Raw genomic sequence first — 15,761 nt, forward strand, 5'->3', positions numbered from 1 at the left:
GCTATTCGCACCTTGTCCTGTAGTCTCCCTCCCTCAAATGCCCATGTGCCCAGGCCCCTGGGACAGCCAGGGAGCCAGGATCACTGACTCTGTAGGCAAGAACAGTGGCTGTACTTTCCAACTCTAAGTCAGGCAGGATGTAGGTAGGACAGTGTGCTGAACAAATAGGCAGTTAGGGACCTCTCAGCCCAGCAGAGAGGGCAACAGCTGTGATCCTAGATCCTTACGGTCTAATCCCAGTGCTAAGCAATGTGGGGTCGACCAACACAATGCAGACACTGGCTAAGGCCCTGTGAGAGCAGATATTCAATAGACGTTGTTGTTTCCCTTCGTCTATTTTTCTGGGCTGAGAATCTAAGTTAAACAGCTCTACCTTCTCCCAGGTGCCAAGAGAGGATGAGTGCCCCTCCCCTAAGGACTATACCCTTTCCATTTGGGCTGCCAGGATGCTCTAATTGTTCTGCACTTTAATAAGGCACAGAGGGCTCATTATGTAAATTCAGACAAATATACACACATATCCCAGATCATAAATTACATCTATATTAATAAACATTTTAATTAACACTTACCAACTGCCAACAAAGTGTTAGGTGTAAATAACAGGTGGATGTAGGGTGAAGTAATAAGACTAGAAAGCCACTGCTTCTCTCTACTCCATACAAGAATTTCAACAAACAGTGTACATGCTCTTTTTAAAAGTAAGCTTATAAGTTTGCCTGAAGCAATCAACAGTATACAAATTCTTATCACTGTTTGCCATTTAAATGTAAGTATTTATTAATAATTTAACATTTGTATGGTGTATCTCATTCCAGAGTCATTCATTTATTCATTCATTCAACAGATATTTAATAGAGGCAGCAGGCATTATTCCAGGCACCAGGATACAGAAGTGAGTAAAGAAGACAAAATTCCTGATCTTAAGATGTATACATTCTGGTGAACAAAGATAGACAATAAGGAAATTAACCAGTACACAAGTAATATTAAATGATAATAAGAACTATCAGAAAATATAAACTGGGGTAGAGCGAATAGGGAGTGTGTGCCTGTGTGTGCATGTGCTTGCCCATTGCTTTTTTACACAGTGTGCATAGGGGCCTCACAGATTAGGTGACATTTGAGTGACAGGACTTGTTGATGGGTTAGATATAGGGTGTAATAGAAAGAGGTATCAAGTTGGCTGCCAGGGTTTTCATTTTAGCAACGGGAAAAGTGAAATTGCCACATACCGACATAGAGGAAGACTGTGGGATGCAGTGCAATTTTGGGAATTTGATTTTGGATGTGTGATGTCAAGGAGGCAATTAAATGCACCATTCTGAAGTTTGGAGAAAAGATTGGGACAGGTGACATAAATCTGAAAGTCTTCAGCTTGTAGATTTTTTTAAAAAAATATTTATTTATTTGACTGTGTTGGGTCTTAGTTGCAATATGCAGGATCTTTGTTGAATCATGTGGAATCTTTCATTATGGCCCACAGACTCTCTAGCTGTGATGTGTGGGCTCAGTAGTTGCAGTACACAGGCTTAGTTACTCCATGGCATGTGGAATCTTAGTTCCCTGACCAGGGATCAAACCCATGTCCCCTGAATGGCAAGGTGCATTCTTAACCACTGGACCACCAGGTCCTAGCTTGTAGATTTTTAAAAACATAAGCCAGATGTGACCATCAAGGGAATGAATGTAGACAGAGAAGAGATCCAAGAACTGGATCTGCCCTCATGACCTCGTCACCTCCCAAAAGCCCCACTTGCAAGCGCCATCGTGTTGGGGATTAGGTTTCAACATATGAATTTGGTGCAGGTGAGGGGATACACAAACATTCAGTCTTTGGCAGATACTCAGTAACTGTGGTCCTGAATTGATTCTGAAGTGCTGTTTCCTATCTCTGAGGAGGTGTAGGTTTTGAGTGGTCTTCTGCTCGAGGCTGTTCCTGCTGCTGCCAATGTGCCCATAAAGCTCTCTCCTCCCTGGACCAGCTTCTGCATGGTCAGACAGTTTGGGAAGGAAGACAACAGAAGTATGACAAAAGGCTGCAGGGCCTGTGGGTGGGATTTGAAACCTCAAACTGGAATCCAGAGCAATGGCACTGGAAGAGAATGTGGCCATTTCCATAATCCAGAGTTTCCATGACTTGTGGCGTCCAAGATTCTGAGGACATCCCTCAAGAGATGATGTTTCATTTTACACTGTGAGCTCTGAGACAAATTTCATTTAAATGAAAATTCTATGGCTTAAAATAAAACTTGAAATCCCCTAAAATCTAGTCCAGTGCTGTGTATCAGATGGTGGCTCCTATATATCACGTCTTTCCAAAAGAACCAGAGTACCTTGAAGAAATGGCTGATTCCATGTTTGGGCCAGGGAAAGTACAAGGTTAACCTGAGTTAGCTGGTGACAGAAAGCAAGGAAGGAAATGCATTGAAAAAACACTGGACCAGCTTGAAGGAATTCCTAATGACCTCCTTTGGGAAACTTTGAACATCAAAAATAATAATGACCATGTTTGACTATAAAACAAGGAATAAAAATCCCTTATAGTGATACTAAAAATTTAAAGAAAATTACACAAAGGGGAAAATATCTTTGTCACCATTGGAAGTGACTCTTATGCTAATGTCTTACTTGAATATTAGTAATTAAAGAGAAAACAATTAGCATTTATCCTGCCTTTTTAGGAAGAATTATAATTCTGCCTCAATTGATAATAGAGAGCTTTTCTTTACAGAAGAAAACTAACAAATGAATAAGGAATGAAATGTTAGAAAAATTACCACTGTGTACCCCAAAACATAATTCCTGAGTGAAAAAAAGATCATCAATGAATGCTAAAACCATTGAGGGAAGGTTGATGCTGCTACTGCTGCTGCTAAGTCACTTCAGTCGTGTCCGACTCTGTGCGACCCCATAGACGGCAGCCCACCAGGCTCCCCCGTCCCTGGGATTCTCCAGGCAAGAATACTGGAGTGGGGTGCCATTGCCTTCTCTGAAAGGTTGATGGGGAGCAAGATATTTTCATATGCTGAAGTATCACCATACAGAAAACTGCAAAGAGAAACAAAATCTACTTTTACAAAGAAAAGGAAGGAAAGGTTGTGATGTCTCCAATTTGCTTTTACACAGCTAGCCAAAAACCCTAACCAAATAATATATATAACATATATATATATACACACATATATGTTATATATGCATATTAAAAAATTCAATATACATAGCAGAATCTTAATATTTACTGAATTGGGTATACAGTATGTTCATTGTACTATCTTTCCTACTTTTTGGTATATTCAAAATGCTTCTTCATAGAAAACTGGGGAAGGGGAAGAAATACTGTATAGACTCTGGGCCTCACCTCTGGCATCCAGGACTTTTAAAAGACCCCAGATGACTGATACACTCTCAGGAATGAGAGTCACTGATTCAGTGCCCACATTGAGCCTGAAACTGAGGTCTGAAGAGTTGAAATGACTTTCAAAGGCACAGAATAAACACTAGAATTCATGTTCTTTGGCTTCCAGTCTTGTGTTTTTTTTCTTATAAATCTTCAAAAGGATTTTTCCTCAGTAAGAAACCTTATCCTCTTGAACACCTGAAGCTGTTGTTTGTCAGCAGCTGAACCGCACAAGGTAAGGAAGGATTTGGCCACCTAGAGGGTGCTCATCTGTTGGAACTAGTTATGGGAAAAAACCCGTTAGAGGTACCCAGGGCAAGGACAGTCCTAATTTAAAAAATTGAGTTGTATTGGATAACATTTTCTCTTTTGAATAATTTTATTACCTTCAGTGAGGAGAATACATGAGAATAAGTCTTTCACTTGTTTGTAATATTTAATATGTAGATAAAACCACAGATTAGAAAAAAAGTCCTAAAATCCTAATTATTAGTTGGGAATTGAGGTTTTTGCTGAAGTACTTGGTATTGCAGGTACTTGCAGGTTTCTTGCAGAAAGACGAAGACTGGAAGATGGCAAAGTGGTTAGGTCCCAATGTCTAGTGGGAAAAGCATGAGTCTTTGCAGTCAAACTCTGGGTTCAAATTTTGACTTTGCCATTAACTAGTTTTGTGACATTAAGCAAATTATGTGACTGCTCTCAATTTCAGTTATTTGCCCCCTATTGCCAGGTAGGTGCTTAGATACAGCAGTTAAGATGCTCAGGGCCCAGCCCTTCTAGAGATCCAACACATAATCAAGGAATAGGGATATTCAGGGGGAGTTCTTAATTCTAGAGGGACTGAGAGTCCCAGGTGGAGATGAAGTTGGGCCGGAGGAGGAAAACGAAGGCAACAATTTAAGGAAATAATGCACCTGGAGTAGGTGAGGAACATGCAGAGTTCCTGTGGCTTTAATGTAGTCGACTGCGACTATTTAGTGAAACGTGTATGGAAAACATCTAACTGTGACCCAGAAGTAGGCGTTAGGGTCTGGGGCGCAAACCCCGAGGGATAACAAAGGTCCTCTCCAAAAATAAAAAGGACTCCACACTCCAGCACCACATAAGAAACACCTGGACTGTAGAGAGCACAGAAAAGAGGCGGGCTCAGTCCCGCAGGTTTATATAGGGGGCGTGGCTGCGGAGAACTTCCGGGCATCCTTTTCCGGAACAGGCCTGTGCCCCGGAAGCAGTTGTTTGTTGCGGGAACTTTGGTCCCGTTACCGAGTCTTCAGGGGTACTGTCGCCATGTTCCTGTCAGCGGTTACCTGTAAGTGGGGCTGGAGGCGGCGGCAGGGCCCGCAGCGCGGGCGGGAGGTGGTGACAGGCGGGCCCTGGGACATTGCAGGGTGGAGTGCGCGCCCGGGGAGGGAAGCTGCCGCTGCGACTTCCCAGGCCTTCAGGACTACAGCACCCGGCATGCCCCGCGGCGCGCTCCCCGCTGGGCGAGTGGGTCTTGGGGGTCTTCGGCGCAGATTTTAGGTCCGTTGTGGCTCTTTCGGACGGTAGAGTCTGGCCGGTAGAAGTGGGGCTCTCCCTCGCTCTCTGTAGCGGCGTGTCAGCAGAATCGCTGGACGTTCTAACTGAGAAAACTTCAGAATTTCTAGTTCACTCATTTCGAGTTCTCAAGGTGAGAAACAGTGATTGATCCTAGGTCGTACAGCGGGCTGGGAAAGAAACCCACTGGCTCCCAAGACAGTGTTCTTGAGTGCACCAGGCTGACTTCCCGGATGGATTTAATTTCCTTTCTCCATCTGATGTGATGGTTGTTGAAGTTTACATAGGTTAATTTACCAGACAAGAGGCTTGTTCTAGTGCAAATATTTGCACCTTAGAAGAGGAGCAAATGGAGCAGATCTTACTTTGGGAAGATTTAAAAGGTAGTCAGTTCAACTGAAAAGAGATTATGTAGAGCATTCCATCCAGAATTGTGGTGGTCCGATTGGATTTTTAAAAAGCTTCTATAAAATCCTAACGGGATCCCCCATAGCTCGGGAGTAGTTACTTGAGTGACAACTTATGACATTTCATGACTTAAATATTTTTATTATAATCTTAAAATTTGAGCTTTATTTGAATTTTGCTTAAGCAAGATAATAAATTTTTTTTTTTCTTTTCTATCCGACTTTTCCTGCCTGTGAAAAAGTTGCCAAGAGCAAGTCAAAGTAAGTAGAAGTTTTTCTTTTTTTTTTTAAAGCTTGTTTATGTTAGATTCATTAGTTCAGCTACTCTCAGTGAATCCTTATGTTAAATTAAGCATTTGGCTTCAATTTTCTAAAGTGTGATTTGAGGATTACACTCAATGAATTGTTTTGGCCCTATGAACTGTTTCCGAAAATATTTTCCCTCCCTCCCAACTGATCTACTTAAGTCAGCCTTCAGTTAATTTACTTAAAAGTTGCTTTTGCTGTCTTGTTCCTAAAGAAATCATCAGGGTCCCCATGCTCTTTGGACTACGACTGCAGTTCTGTTTCCTCAAATTGAGGACCAAGGGCCATTTGTCTGTGCAGCTCACTACAGGAATATAGCAAAAAAAAGCTGTGATTTGACTATCCACAGAGCCAGTTTTGAGTTTTGTAATCTTTTGCATTCATGGTACAAGCATTTCAAAAATTGCAAAGGCTAAAGATTCCATGCTGTACCAGAGAGACTATTATTACCAAACTGGTATTTCAAAAATAAATTTTGTAGACAATAACTGAAGTAAGATTTTCTGTGTTAAAGATAGAAAAATTCTAAAGCAGGCAGCATTTGTTTACAACCCAAGACACATAATAAATCGTTAAAGCTAGGTTTTCTGGATTAAAGTTAATGAAAAACATGTATGTTAGTATTCTTCCCTCAATATCTTTTATTGCTTTATATAGCTTTTCACACAATCCAGTTACTTATTTTCCTTCTTCACATTCTGTGGGAATCTCCTGTGTCTTCAGTTCTTCAGAGGTGTGTCCTGCCTCTCATGTTCTTTGTGTCCTTCTGGTGCCATTTGTCTTGCCTTGTGTACACAGACTTTGTGTACACAACTCACCTTCCATACTGTTAGTGTTACTTCTCCAGGGTGCAGATGTAGACTTAGAGGGCCTTGTATATAGTGCTTTCCATAGAGCAAGTACTTATCTATTGTATCACTCTAATGCATGAAGCACTATGCTGAACATTGAAAAGGATGCAAAGATGTATAAGATATCTTAGGTGCTTCAAATTCTTTTTGGAATTAGATGAGAAATCAAATAGCATGGTCTACATAGGAAGATAAGACACCTGAAAAAGTAACAAACAGTATGAGGTATTACAAGGTCCCGTGGGACAAAACATGAACTTTGTGCTTTGGATGATTATAACTTAAACTATTAAAGGGAACAGCAGGGTTTTACACATTTTCAGTGTGGAAGTTCCAATCCCTTTATTCTGTTGCTTCCTGATTTCACTCTTACTGCTCATACGTGAAAGATAAAGCTCTTCGGAGACAACCATCTTGACTGGCCTGCTAGGGTTACCAGTACTTGTGTATTTTCCTTGTCCTGATTTCTCCTCCTGAAATGTGGGGGTCTGAGTCTATTCCCACAATGCAGTTTGATTAGTCTTCTTGCTTTGGTTAGGTCATTTCCAAGGCACTCTGTGTAACGGAACAAATCTTGGGAATCAGAACCATTCTAAGACATCGACTGTCTTAGAACTGAACTTAAGGTTTAATTGATGTCCCCACAAGTAATACTACTGTATAGTGTTCTCAGAATGTGCCATCCCCCTACGACTGATTTTAGTCTTATTTCCTTAGCTTGTAACAACTTGCTTTTAAATCTTAGAACAATTCTGGTAAAAATGGTGAGCCAAGCTGGAACAGGTTTTTCCTTCAACACTAAGAGAAGCCGACTATGGGAGAAACTGACTCTACTGCATTATGATCCAGTAGGTAAGATTCCAGAAAAGTTGCTCCATAATAAATTCAAATGCTTTCAAGGCCTGTTCCCCTTTTCAGATGATGTTGAACAAAGGCAGTTTTGTGGCCCCTTTGTCACTATAGGATTCATTCCTAGTGTATATTGAAAGTTTACTTTGGTGCTAGTTACTATCCCAGGTGCTGGGATACTCATGGACATAAGATAGACTCACCGCCTTGGCGATCGAAATCTGGTTTTGGAAAGGAGAGGAAGGAAGATGATAATTAATGCTCAGTGCAATGGGAGAAATAAGCAGGATGCTGAGATACAGGATAGAGTTGCAAGGAGGTAGATCCCATCTTTATTCTTTAGGTAGAATAGTTCAGGGAATGTCTCTCCAGTAAGAGATAGTTAACCGAAGATTTGAAGGTAAAAAACCAGATATGTAAATAGAATAGGCGATACTGTTCAGGAAACAGAGAAGTATGTCAAGGTTGAGTTGAATTATAAGTCACTTGGTTGGTGATTAGAGTTGGAATTGGTGCTAGAATCTTATTTCTTCAAATTAATCCATTATGTAATGAAATATGGGCAGTTAATGTCATAATCCCTGAGGGAGGAAATGGCAACCTACTCCAGTACTCTTGCCTGGAGAATCCCATGGACAGAGGAACCTGGCAGGCTTCAGTCATGGGGTCGCAAAGAGTCAGACGTAACTGAAGTGTCTTAGCATGCATGCGGTGTCATAATCAGTTATTTTGTTAACTAAGAACAAGGCCTGATATACTCACTTCTGGCCAAGATGGAGCATTGGGACCAAATTTACCTTCCCTCCTGAAACAACGACAACAGAAGGACAATATAGGCAACAGAAGGCAGTGACCCTTGAGAGAAAGCAAACAAGTGCTTGTGAATAACCAGACAAAATGGAAAATTCTGTCTTCTTTGTTTACCTGCCTGTCTTCAGATACATGAATGCATTGTAACACAAGCACCCGTACTCTCCAGGCAATCTGAACCCCATTTTATAGATGATGAGCTTGATGCCAAGAATTTTAGTTAAGGACACATAACTAAAATATGTGACAGAATAAAGATTTGAATTTAGGACTGTCTGACTCCAAAACCTAGGCCCCGAGTCACTCTATGTATGAACCTCTTACTGAGAGAGGAGGCTAAAACTCACTTACTAGTGTGTGACCTCTGGTTGGGCACCTCTGGTTGAGTACGAATCTGGCTGACAACCACCCTAATACCTGCTTTCAGAGTTTGTAAAGAAGATCTTACAAACTGTTCATTATTCTGAATTCATCAAAATCAAAAATAATATCACCTTCAAAAAAATCAGGGCTGTACCAGTGTAAGGAGGCATTTCAAAAGGGCTCTGAGAGGGATTTTCCTGGTGGTCCAGAGGTTAAGACTGTACTTCTACTGCAGGAGTGAAAGTGAAAGAGTCGCTAAGTCATGTCCGTCTCTACAACCCCATGGACTATACAGTCCATGGAATTCTCCAGGCCAGAATACTGGAGTGGGTAGCCTTTCCCTTCTCCAGGGAATCTTCTCAACCAGGGGTCGAACCCAGGTCTCCCGCATTGCAGGCGGATTCTTTACCAGCTGAGCCACAAGGGAAACCCAAGAATACTGGAGTGGGTAGCATGGGCTTAATTCCTGGTTGGGGAACTAAGATCCTGCATGCTGTGTGGCCAAAAAAAAAAAAAAATAATTGGTATGCGTTCCATTCTTTAACAGAAATAAAATTTCCTGCTGTTATGATGTGAAACTTTCTGGTCATTCTTTAATAAAAAGGGAATTCTAGGTTTGTCCCTGATGATTAGGCGTCTGAATTTCAGGATGATATATCTCAAATGATGGAAAATTATTAGAATGACAAGGTATATGTCTAAGTCTGGGTTGATATAATGAAATACCACAGACTAGATGACTTATAAACAACACAGTTTTATTTCTCACAGTTCTGGGACCTGGAAAGTCCAAGATCAAGGTGCCAGCACGGTGATTTTCTGGTGAGGGCCCTCTTCCTTGTTTATAGGAGGGGGTTCTTCTTGCTGTGTTCTCACTTGGTGGAGGGGCAGGCAACCTCTGGGGGGTATCTTTTATGAGGATTCATCCCATTCACGAAGGCTCCACCCTCCTGACCAAAGCACCTCCTCATAGCCCCACCTCCTAATACCATCATCTTTGCGGGTTAGGATTGCAACATAAATTTGGGGGAACATAAACTTTTAGACCATAGCAATATGATATTAGATTGATGTGGTGGTTTTCTCCCTCTGATTTCTTTTTATCAGCTAGTGAAAACCCAAAAGGACGAACTTTACAATAAAGTGGTTTTCTAGCATTTTAGCTCCTTTAGAGCTTTTTTAGGAACTTGTACAACACATTAATATGTTGATTGAATAACCTTCTGTGAGATTTTAAGTGTGAAAATGTACTGGAATTTTCAGTCTTAGTATGGAGGTATTAGGAGCTTTCTGTCAGATTGATTTTACATTTTGATATCGGGAAAGGATAAACCATAAACAGTTCCAACCATGAGTTGAAAGTGGAAGAAAATATTCATATATAAATTTCAGACGGACGATTAGAGATTTTCTGAGAAGGGATCGTTGGAGCCTTGACAGCACAACTTTGTCCCTTCTGAAGAAAAGAATGTTCTGGGATAGCTGACTGCTTGGCTTTCTGCCCACCTACTGAATGCCCTGTGGGGATGCATGATGTTTGCCTTGTGGCCTGCCCCATTGCCCAGGGTACCAAATAGCTTGGCAGTTGTCCTAGCATGTTTTACTGCAGTGAGAAAATGGTTTAAGGGTTTAGTTTAAGGGTAATGTTTTGCTTGTCTGCTTTACAAAGAAAATCAGGCAAGGAAACATGGAAAAATTCCCAATTATTTGAGTACTTTATGGTATACTCTGTGACTAGAACCAGCCTGTGTCCTTTCAGACTTCTTTTCCTCATATGAAACTAGATGCAAATTTCCCAGGAGGAAGGATTAAAGGCTGAGGCATAAGTGTATTAAACTTTGTTAAATATATGAAGGTTTATTATAAAGAAAATGAAAACTTGTCAGTTTTAATTCCTTAGATGACTAAACAAGACAATATAGACTTTAATTGAAGCAGAATAGATTTAGGTTAGATGTAGGGCAAGAACTTGACAGATTCATTCTTCTATGAATTAAGCAGCAAATATTTTGACAGAAAATTAATTTATGTTTATGACTGTGGATAGCAGTGTGTCATTTGAACTCAGCTAAACACATTGTGAGTGTTTGCTCTCTGGCAGCCCTGTGAGGGAGATGGAGTTATCCCTCTCATGGGGAAGAAAACTGAAGGAAGAGTATTTTGAAAAATTTGCCCAAGAACTTACAGTAGATAAATGATGGAGGCAAGGCTTGAACCCAGTCTTTCTGATTCCAGGCCCCCTATTTTTTCTAGTACATGGAGCCAGTTTAGTCTATTTTTTTCCTTTTTTAATCAGGACCTTCCCCTGTGATCAGCACTGTTGTTCTTACCTCCTGCCACCATTTGTCTAAACTAGATGCTCTTCCCTGTTAGTTCATCCAAATGCTGCTGCTGCTTGAGAGCCTAAACTTGACCCTCTTTGTGAGATGTTTGCCTCACCATTCCAGTCCCTTTTAGTCTTTAGGTTCCCACGGGGCTTACTGGATGTTCATACAGGTACCTCATGCTATATTGGTACTAAATCAGGGACTCTTCTTACACTTTCATAAATTCCACATTGCCTAGCACAGTTCTGTGGACTAAATATTTATTCTTTGAATTAAGGGAATGAATGCAGCAAGTATATCAAATTTTCATGAATAATCTTCATCAGTTATTCCTATCCAGGGTCACTTAAATAATCTCCTGATCAGTTGTCCATGAGACAAGTTCTTTTTTTAATCCATTTTTTAGTTCTATGTAGAAAAACATGGAAATATTTCTTGCAGTGAATAACATTGATGGGAAGTTGTTTGGGTTCTTTACTACTGTCTTACAATGCTTTGTAGTGTTCCTTGGAATTTGAAGGAGCACTGGTCCTACTTATGTTTAATACTAGATCTTTTGAAATATATTAAAAATATTCCTATGTACAAAGTAATAAAATACATTATTAATTTTATAGATAAGTTTCTGTTGACTGGTTAATGGTTATTAATTTTAGCTGCCATCAGAATCATCCTAAGAGTTTTAAAAAATACAGACTTCCAGTCCCACTCTAGTTCTACAGAAATAGAATTAGGGTAGAGATGGAGGTTAAAGTAGGAATGTATTTAAATAAGCTCCCTAGCTAACTGTTGATAATAGACAGTTTGGGGATCTCACATACAGGGTATCCATATTAATTATAGAAGAATAACAAAAAACAAAGCTAAAATTTGTAGGGACAAGTGAGTTGCTGTCATGTCATACATAGTCTCTGGAGTTCCTGGATCTTCCTTGGTGCACTGTTCTTGTTTTTTTGCAAAGAAGAATTCAGGTGGGGTGGTTTTGTGTGTGTGTGTATGAGAGAGAGAGAGAGAGAGAAAGAGATACGTGTGATGTTAGTGGAATGCTATATAGGGCATTACAGGAACTATCAAAACCTTATTGCCTAGCATCTAGTCTCTAATCTTTCATCCTGGCAGTGAGCACTTTTGTTTGATGTGTTTCAGAGAACTATACTCTGTTATGATATTCATAATAATAAGATTTGGGTTATAATAGTAAATCTGTACTTGGGTATATATCAAACCATTTCTGGAAAGTACAAGGTTTAATGTGTATTTACTCTTTCAGCCAGGCTGCCTTTTCTTCTGTGGTCTGCTCAGTTTTTACCACTCTTTTTCTGGACTCCAGCTTTTTCCTACAATGAGGTGCTTTACCTCATACAAGAGTGGGCATTAGCTGAGTGAAGACATTTTTTTTGCCTGTAATTTTCTTTTTTTAATTTGAATATTTCACATTGGTTAAATGTGACTTTGTGGGGTATCAGGGATGCCGCTGGTTGGCTGGTGGGCCTTCCCTGTTTTCTTACCATTTTCTCCAGTCCTCTCTGGTCTCTGGGATCAGTGAACTGAGTTTGCAAGTCAGCTCCATCCTCATGACAAAGGAAAGTAAAAGAAGAGAAAGGAGAGGGCTCATGGTCTGATGTGTATTTTTATTAAAAAATGCTGATGATACTTTTTAGTTTTCTGCTACAATCCTTTTTTCTCCTCCTACAGTGAAAAAAAAAGTCCTCTTTGTGGAACAGAAAAAAATACGCTCCCTCTAAACAATGGATTGAAAATGAATTTGATTTATAAATGAGAAGATCGAGGGTGGGATACTGATTCAGAAATTCTGCAGCGTGTAATAAAAGAAGAGGAAATGGCACAGAATCACTGCCTCCTGTGATTTGAAGGCCATTGTGAAGGAAAACAATGCAGTGAAAACAAGTTCTTCATATTAGGACATATACCATTGCATCACATTTATTTATCTTTCTGGATATTTTTATAGCCCTTAATAAAATATATTAAAATAGTCTGTGCTATTGTCTTTTAGTGATGTTTTCCCCCACTATTTGAAATTTAAAAACTACAGTACTAAAAAATAACCATTGTTTCATACAAGAAAAGAAAATTTTCCATAGTGAGATTTGTGCAAGAGTTTCCAGTCTGCCCTCACTTGTACTTCATAGAAAAGGCAAGGTCATGGTCCAGAGAGATCTTGAAAGAACTCCTGTGCAATAACACAAATGGCAAAGGTGAGCAGGAATGAAAGGAGGAAGCCAGCCTGTTAACACAGAAGAAACCAAGAGAACTTCTATTTTTGATCTGTGCTTATATAATTAGAAAAATGCCATTGGTCCACACTCTCAAACTCAGGTCACCAAAGCAGTATCTAGGATTTTCTAGTAACAGTTCGGACTACTTCTAGAATTTTTTTCTTTAATAAGAGGCACTATAGTGTATTTCCATAAAGCTAATGGCTCAGCTCCTGGGGCAGTGGTACTACACAGCCAACCAGCTTGGAAATTCCACTGATTATCCCTGATGTACAGGTAAGGACTTCTGCCCTACCCAGATCTGTATGCTTTCCCACCCAAGCTGTTGTTTACCACAAGTTTTCAAAATTGCCCATTTCTCTCCCTGTCAAATTTCTCATTGAAGGTAAGGATCAGCTCATATTTTGAACTCTGTTGGTATGTATCCTATAGCATTTAAAGCATTTATAGGGGAGAAGGATGGAGTGTCCACCATGACCACAAGTATTAAGAAACCAGTGCTGTTCCTGAGTAACAGGTGTTCCCTCACTGTGGCCCAGTCTTGTCTCCTGAGGAAATGTGAGAGCGCCTCTCTGGAAATGGAATTAGACAGTTGTTGAGTCTTACAGACTTGTGGCATTACAGTCAGTCAGCTATTTTTCTGGCATCTTTTGTTAAAGCTCTAATTGAAAGCAGTAATAGGAGAGATCTTGGCTATTTTTAGATTGAAACTCTACATTGTGGTATTGGGTTACAAGAAAAATCCTTCACCTGATTCTACCTAAACCCAGTGTAAAGGGTCTGTGACATGCATGAATCACTTAAAAAAAAAAAAAATTAAAATCTGGCTTAGCAAATGACTTGTCTATTTAGCACATAGGCTAAAAGTGGCCCACAGGTGGTGTTTACAATTTTAAAAAACTGAGTTGCTGATACTTAAATGTTGAAAGATTTCAATAAACATCTAAACTTCTGGCTTCTCTTGCAAAACCAGAAGCTCTGACAACACTCAAGGCAAAGCTGAATATCAGCTGCCCTTCTTAGGAACTGCTTGTGTGGCCCAAGTCATAACCCCTCTTTCCCTTGGTTAGCATTCTCTGCTCTGATTCTAGACACTGTTACTCACAAATTCTGCTGTTTGGTGTACATAACAGTATTCATGATGTGTTGGCAGTAGAGTTTGCTGGTTCCTGAATGGTGGGGTTGTTTGTACGGGTCTTTGTTGTAGTATCCTTAATTCTGTCTAGTTGACTTTTGCATGAAAAGCAGAGAAATCATTATAAAGAAATAATTGAAGGCTTGAGGATGACTTGGTAAATGAACATAATATTTGCAAAGAAAGGAGGTGACATTTTATAGTAAGCTGCTAATTAACAGTGACCATCCCTAAGTACATTTTATTTCCAGGTATATTTACTTTGGAGTTAATAGCAATCAAAACAGGTCAAGGGGCAGGTCTTTTTTGTATGGATAAGATGACTGTGTTCCTGTGGCCTGGACACTGACTGCTGCGATGAAATTAGATCTCTTGAGCATTTCTTCCAAGGACAGATTTGAGTAGTAAGCCAGGTAGAAGGCCAAAGCTCCCACAAAACTGTCACCAGCACCCTGTAATTCAAAGCACATTTGTAGAGCTAAGCATATAGTCACTTGTTGCCCAATCTGTGTTTTCAAAATATTTAAGTATACTTTTAACTTTAGTTTTAGATTTACAGAAAAGGTACAAGGATAGTAGAGATTTCACACAGCACACATCCAATTCTGTAAACATCTAACATCACTAGGGTACATTTGCCACCACTAATGAAATAACAGTGTTATAGTATTAACTAAACTCCATTCTTCATTCTGGCTTCCCCGATGGCTCAGTGGGTAAAGAATGTGCCTGAAATGCAGGAGATAGAAGAGATGTGGGTTTGATCCCTGGATGGGGCGGATCCCCTGGAGGAAGAAATGTTAATCTTTTCCAATCCTTGCCTGAAAAATTCCCATGGATGGAGGAGCCTGGTGGGCTACAGCCCAAAGGGTCGTAAAGGGTCAGACACAACTGAGTGAACACACATACACATAACGTACTTCATTTGGATTTCATTAGTTTTGCTTAGTGTTTTTTTTTCTGTTCCAAGATCTCATCCAGGATACCTGAATTACATTTCATTGTCCTATTTCCTGAGAGCCCTATAGATTGTGACAGTTTCTTAGACATTCTTTGTTTTTGATGACCTTGATAGTTTTGAGGACTGGTTGAGTATTTTGTAGAATGTACCTCCATTGGGATTTGTGTCTGTTTTTCTCAAGATTAGACTGTGTTCATGGTTGTAGGGAGGAAGACCACAGAGGTGAAGTGTCATTCTCATCAAAGCATAACAAGGGTACATACTGTCAACAGGACTTACCACTGATGTTGATCATGATTGCTTGGCTTAGGTAGTCTTTGTCAGCTGTCTGCACTCTAAAGTTACTTTGGGCCCTCTTACCACACTGTGTTCTTTGGAAGCACATCACTAAGTGTAATCCACACTTAAGGGGTGGGGAGTTACGTTCTACCTTCTTGGGGGTTGAGTATCTCCATAAATTATTTGGAATTCTTCTCTATGGCAGATATGTTTCTTTTCCCTCATTTATTTATTTAACTGTTTATTTATATCAGTATGAACTCAGGGATATTTATTTCATTCCTTGGGCTATAATCC

At 40.0% G+C, this 15,761-nt stretch overlaps 2 protein-coding genes across 4 annotated transcripts in view; one reads left to right on the forward strand and one right to left on the reverse strand.

Moving 5' to 3' along the window:
* Positions 1–15,761, reverse strand: part of RBKS (ribokinase) — a 124,239-nt gene that overhangs the window by 17,658 nt on the left and 90,820 nt on the right. For 2 of the 3 annotated variants that reach the window (XM_081484264.1, XM_081484265.1), the window contains exon 8: positions 12,762–14,676. The exons of the other annotated variant lie outside the window; for it this stretch is intronic. In XM_081484264.1, coding sequence (XP_081340390.1) covers positions 14,503–14,676 — 174 coding nt within the window. In that variant the 3' untranslated portion in view covers positions 12,762–14,502. Of the gene's footprint in view, positions 1–12,761; positions 14,677–15,761 lie in introns of those variants that run through there. 3 annotated transcript variants of the gene reach the window in all.
* MRPL33 (mitochondrial ribosomal protein L33) lies at positions 4,642–12,848 on the forward strand. The gene is made up of 4 exons (XM_081484269.1): positions 4,642–4,709; positions 5,586–5,604; positions 7,246–7,352; positions 12,545–12,848. The coding sequence occupies exons 1-4, from the start codon at positions 4,688–4,690 to the stop codon at positions 12,592–12,594; spliced, it is 198 nt and encodes a 65-aa protein (XP_081340395.1). The 5' UTR covers positions 4,642–4,687; the 3' UTR covers positions 12,595–12,848.

Source organism: Giraffa tippelskirchi, chromosome 4, assembly GCF_054371585.1.
Source record: "Giraffa tippelskirchi isolate mGirTip1 chromosome 4, T2T-mGirTip1v1.2.pri, whole genome shotgun sequence".
Lineage (NCBI taxonomy): Eukaryota > Metazoa > Chordata > Mammalia > Artiodactyla > Giraffidae > Giraffa > Giraffa tippelskirchi.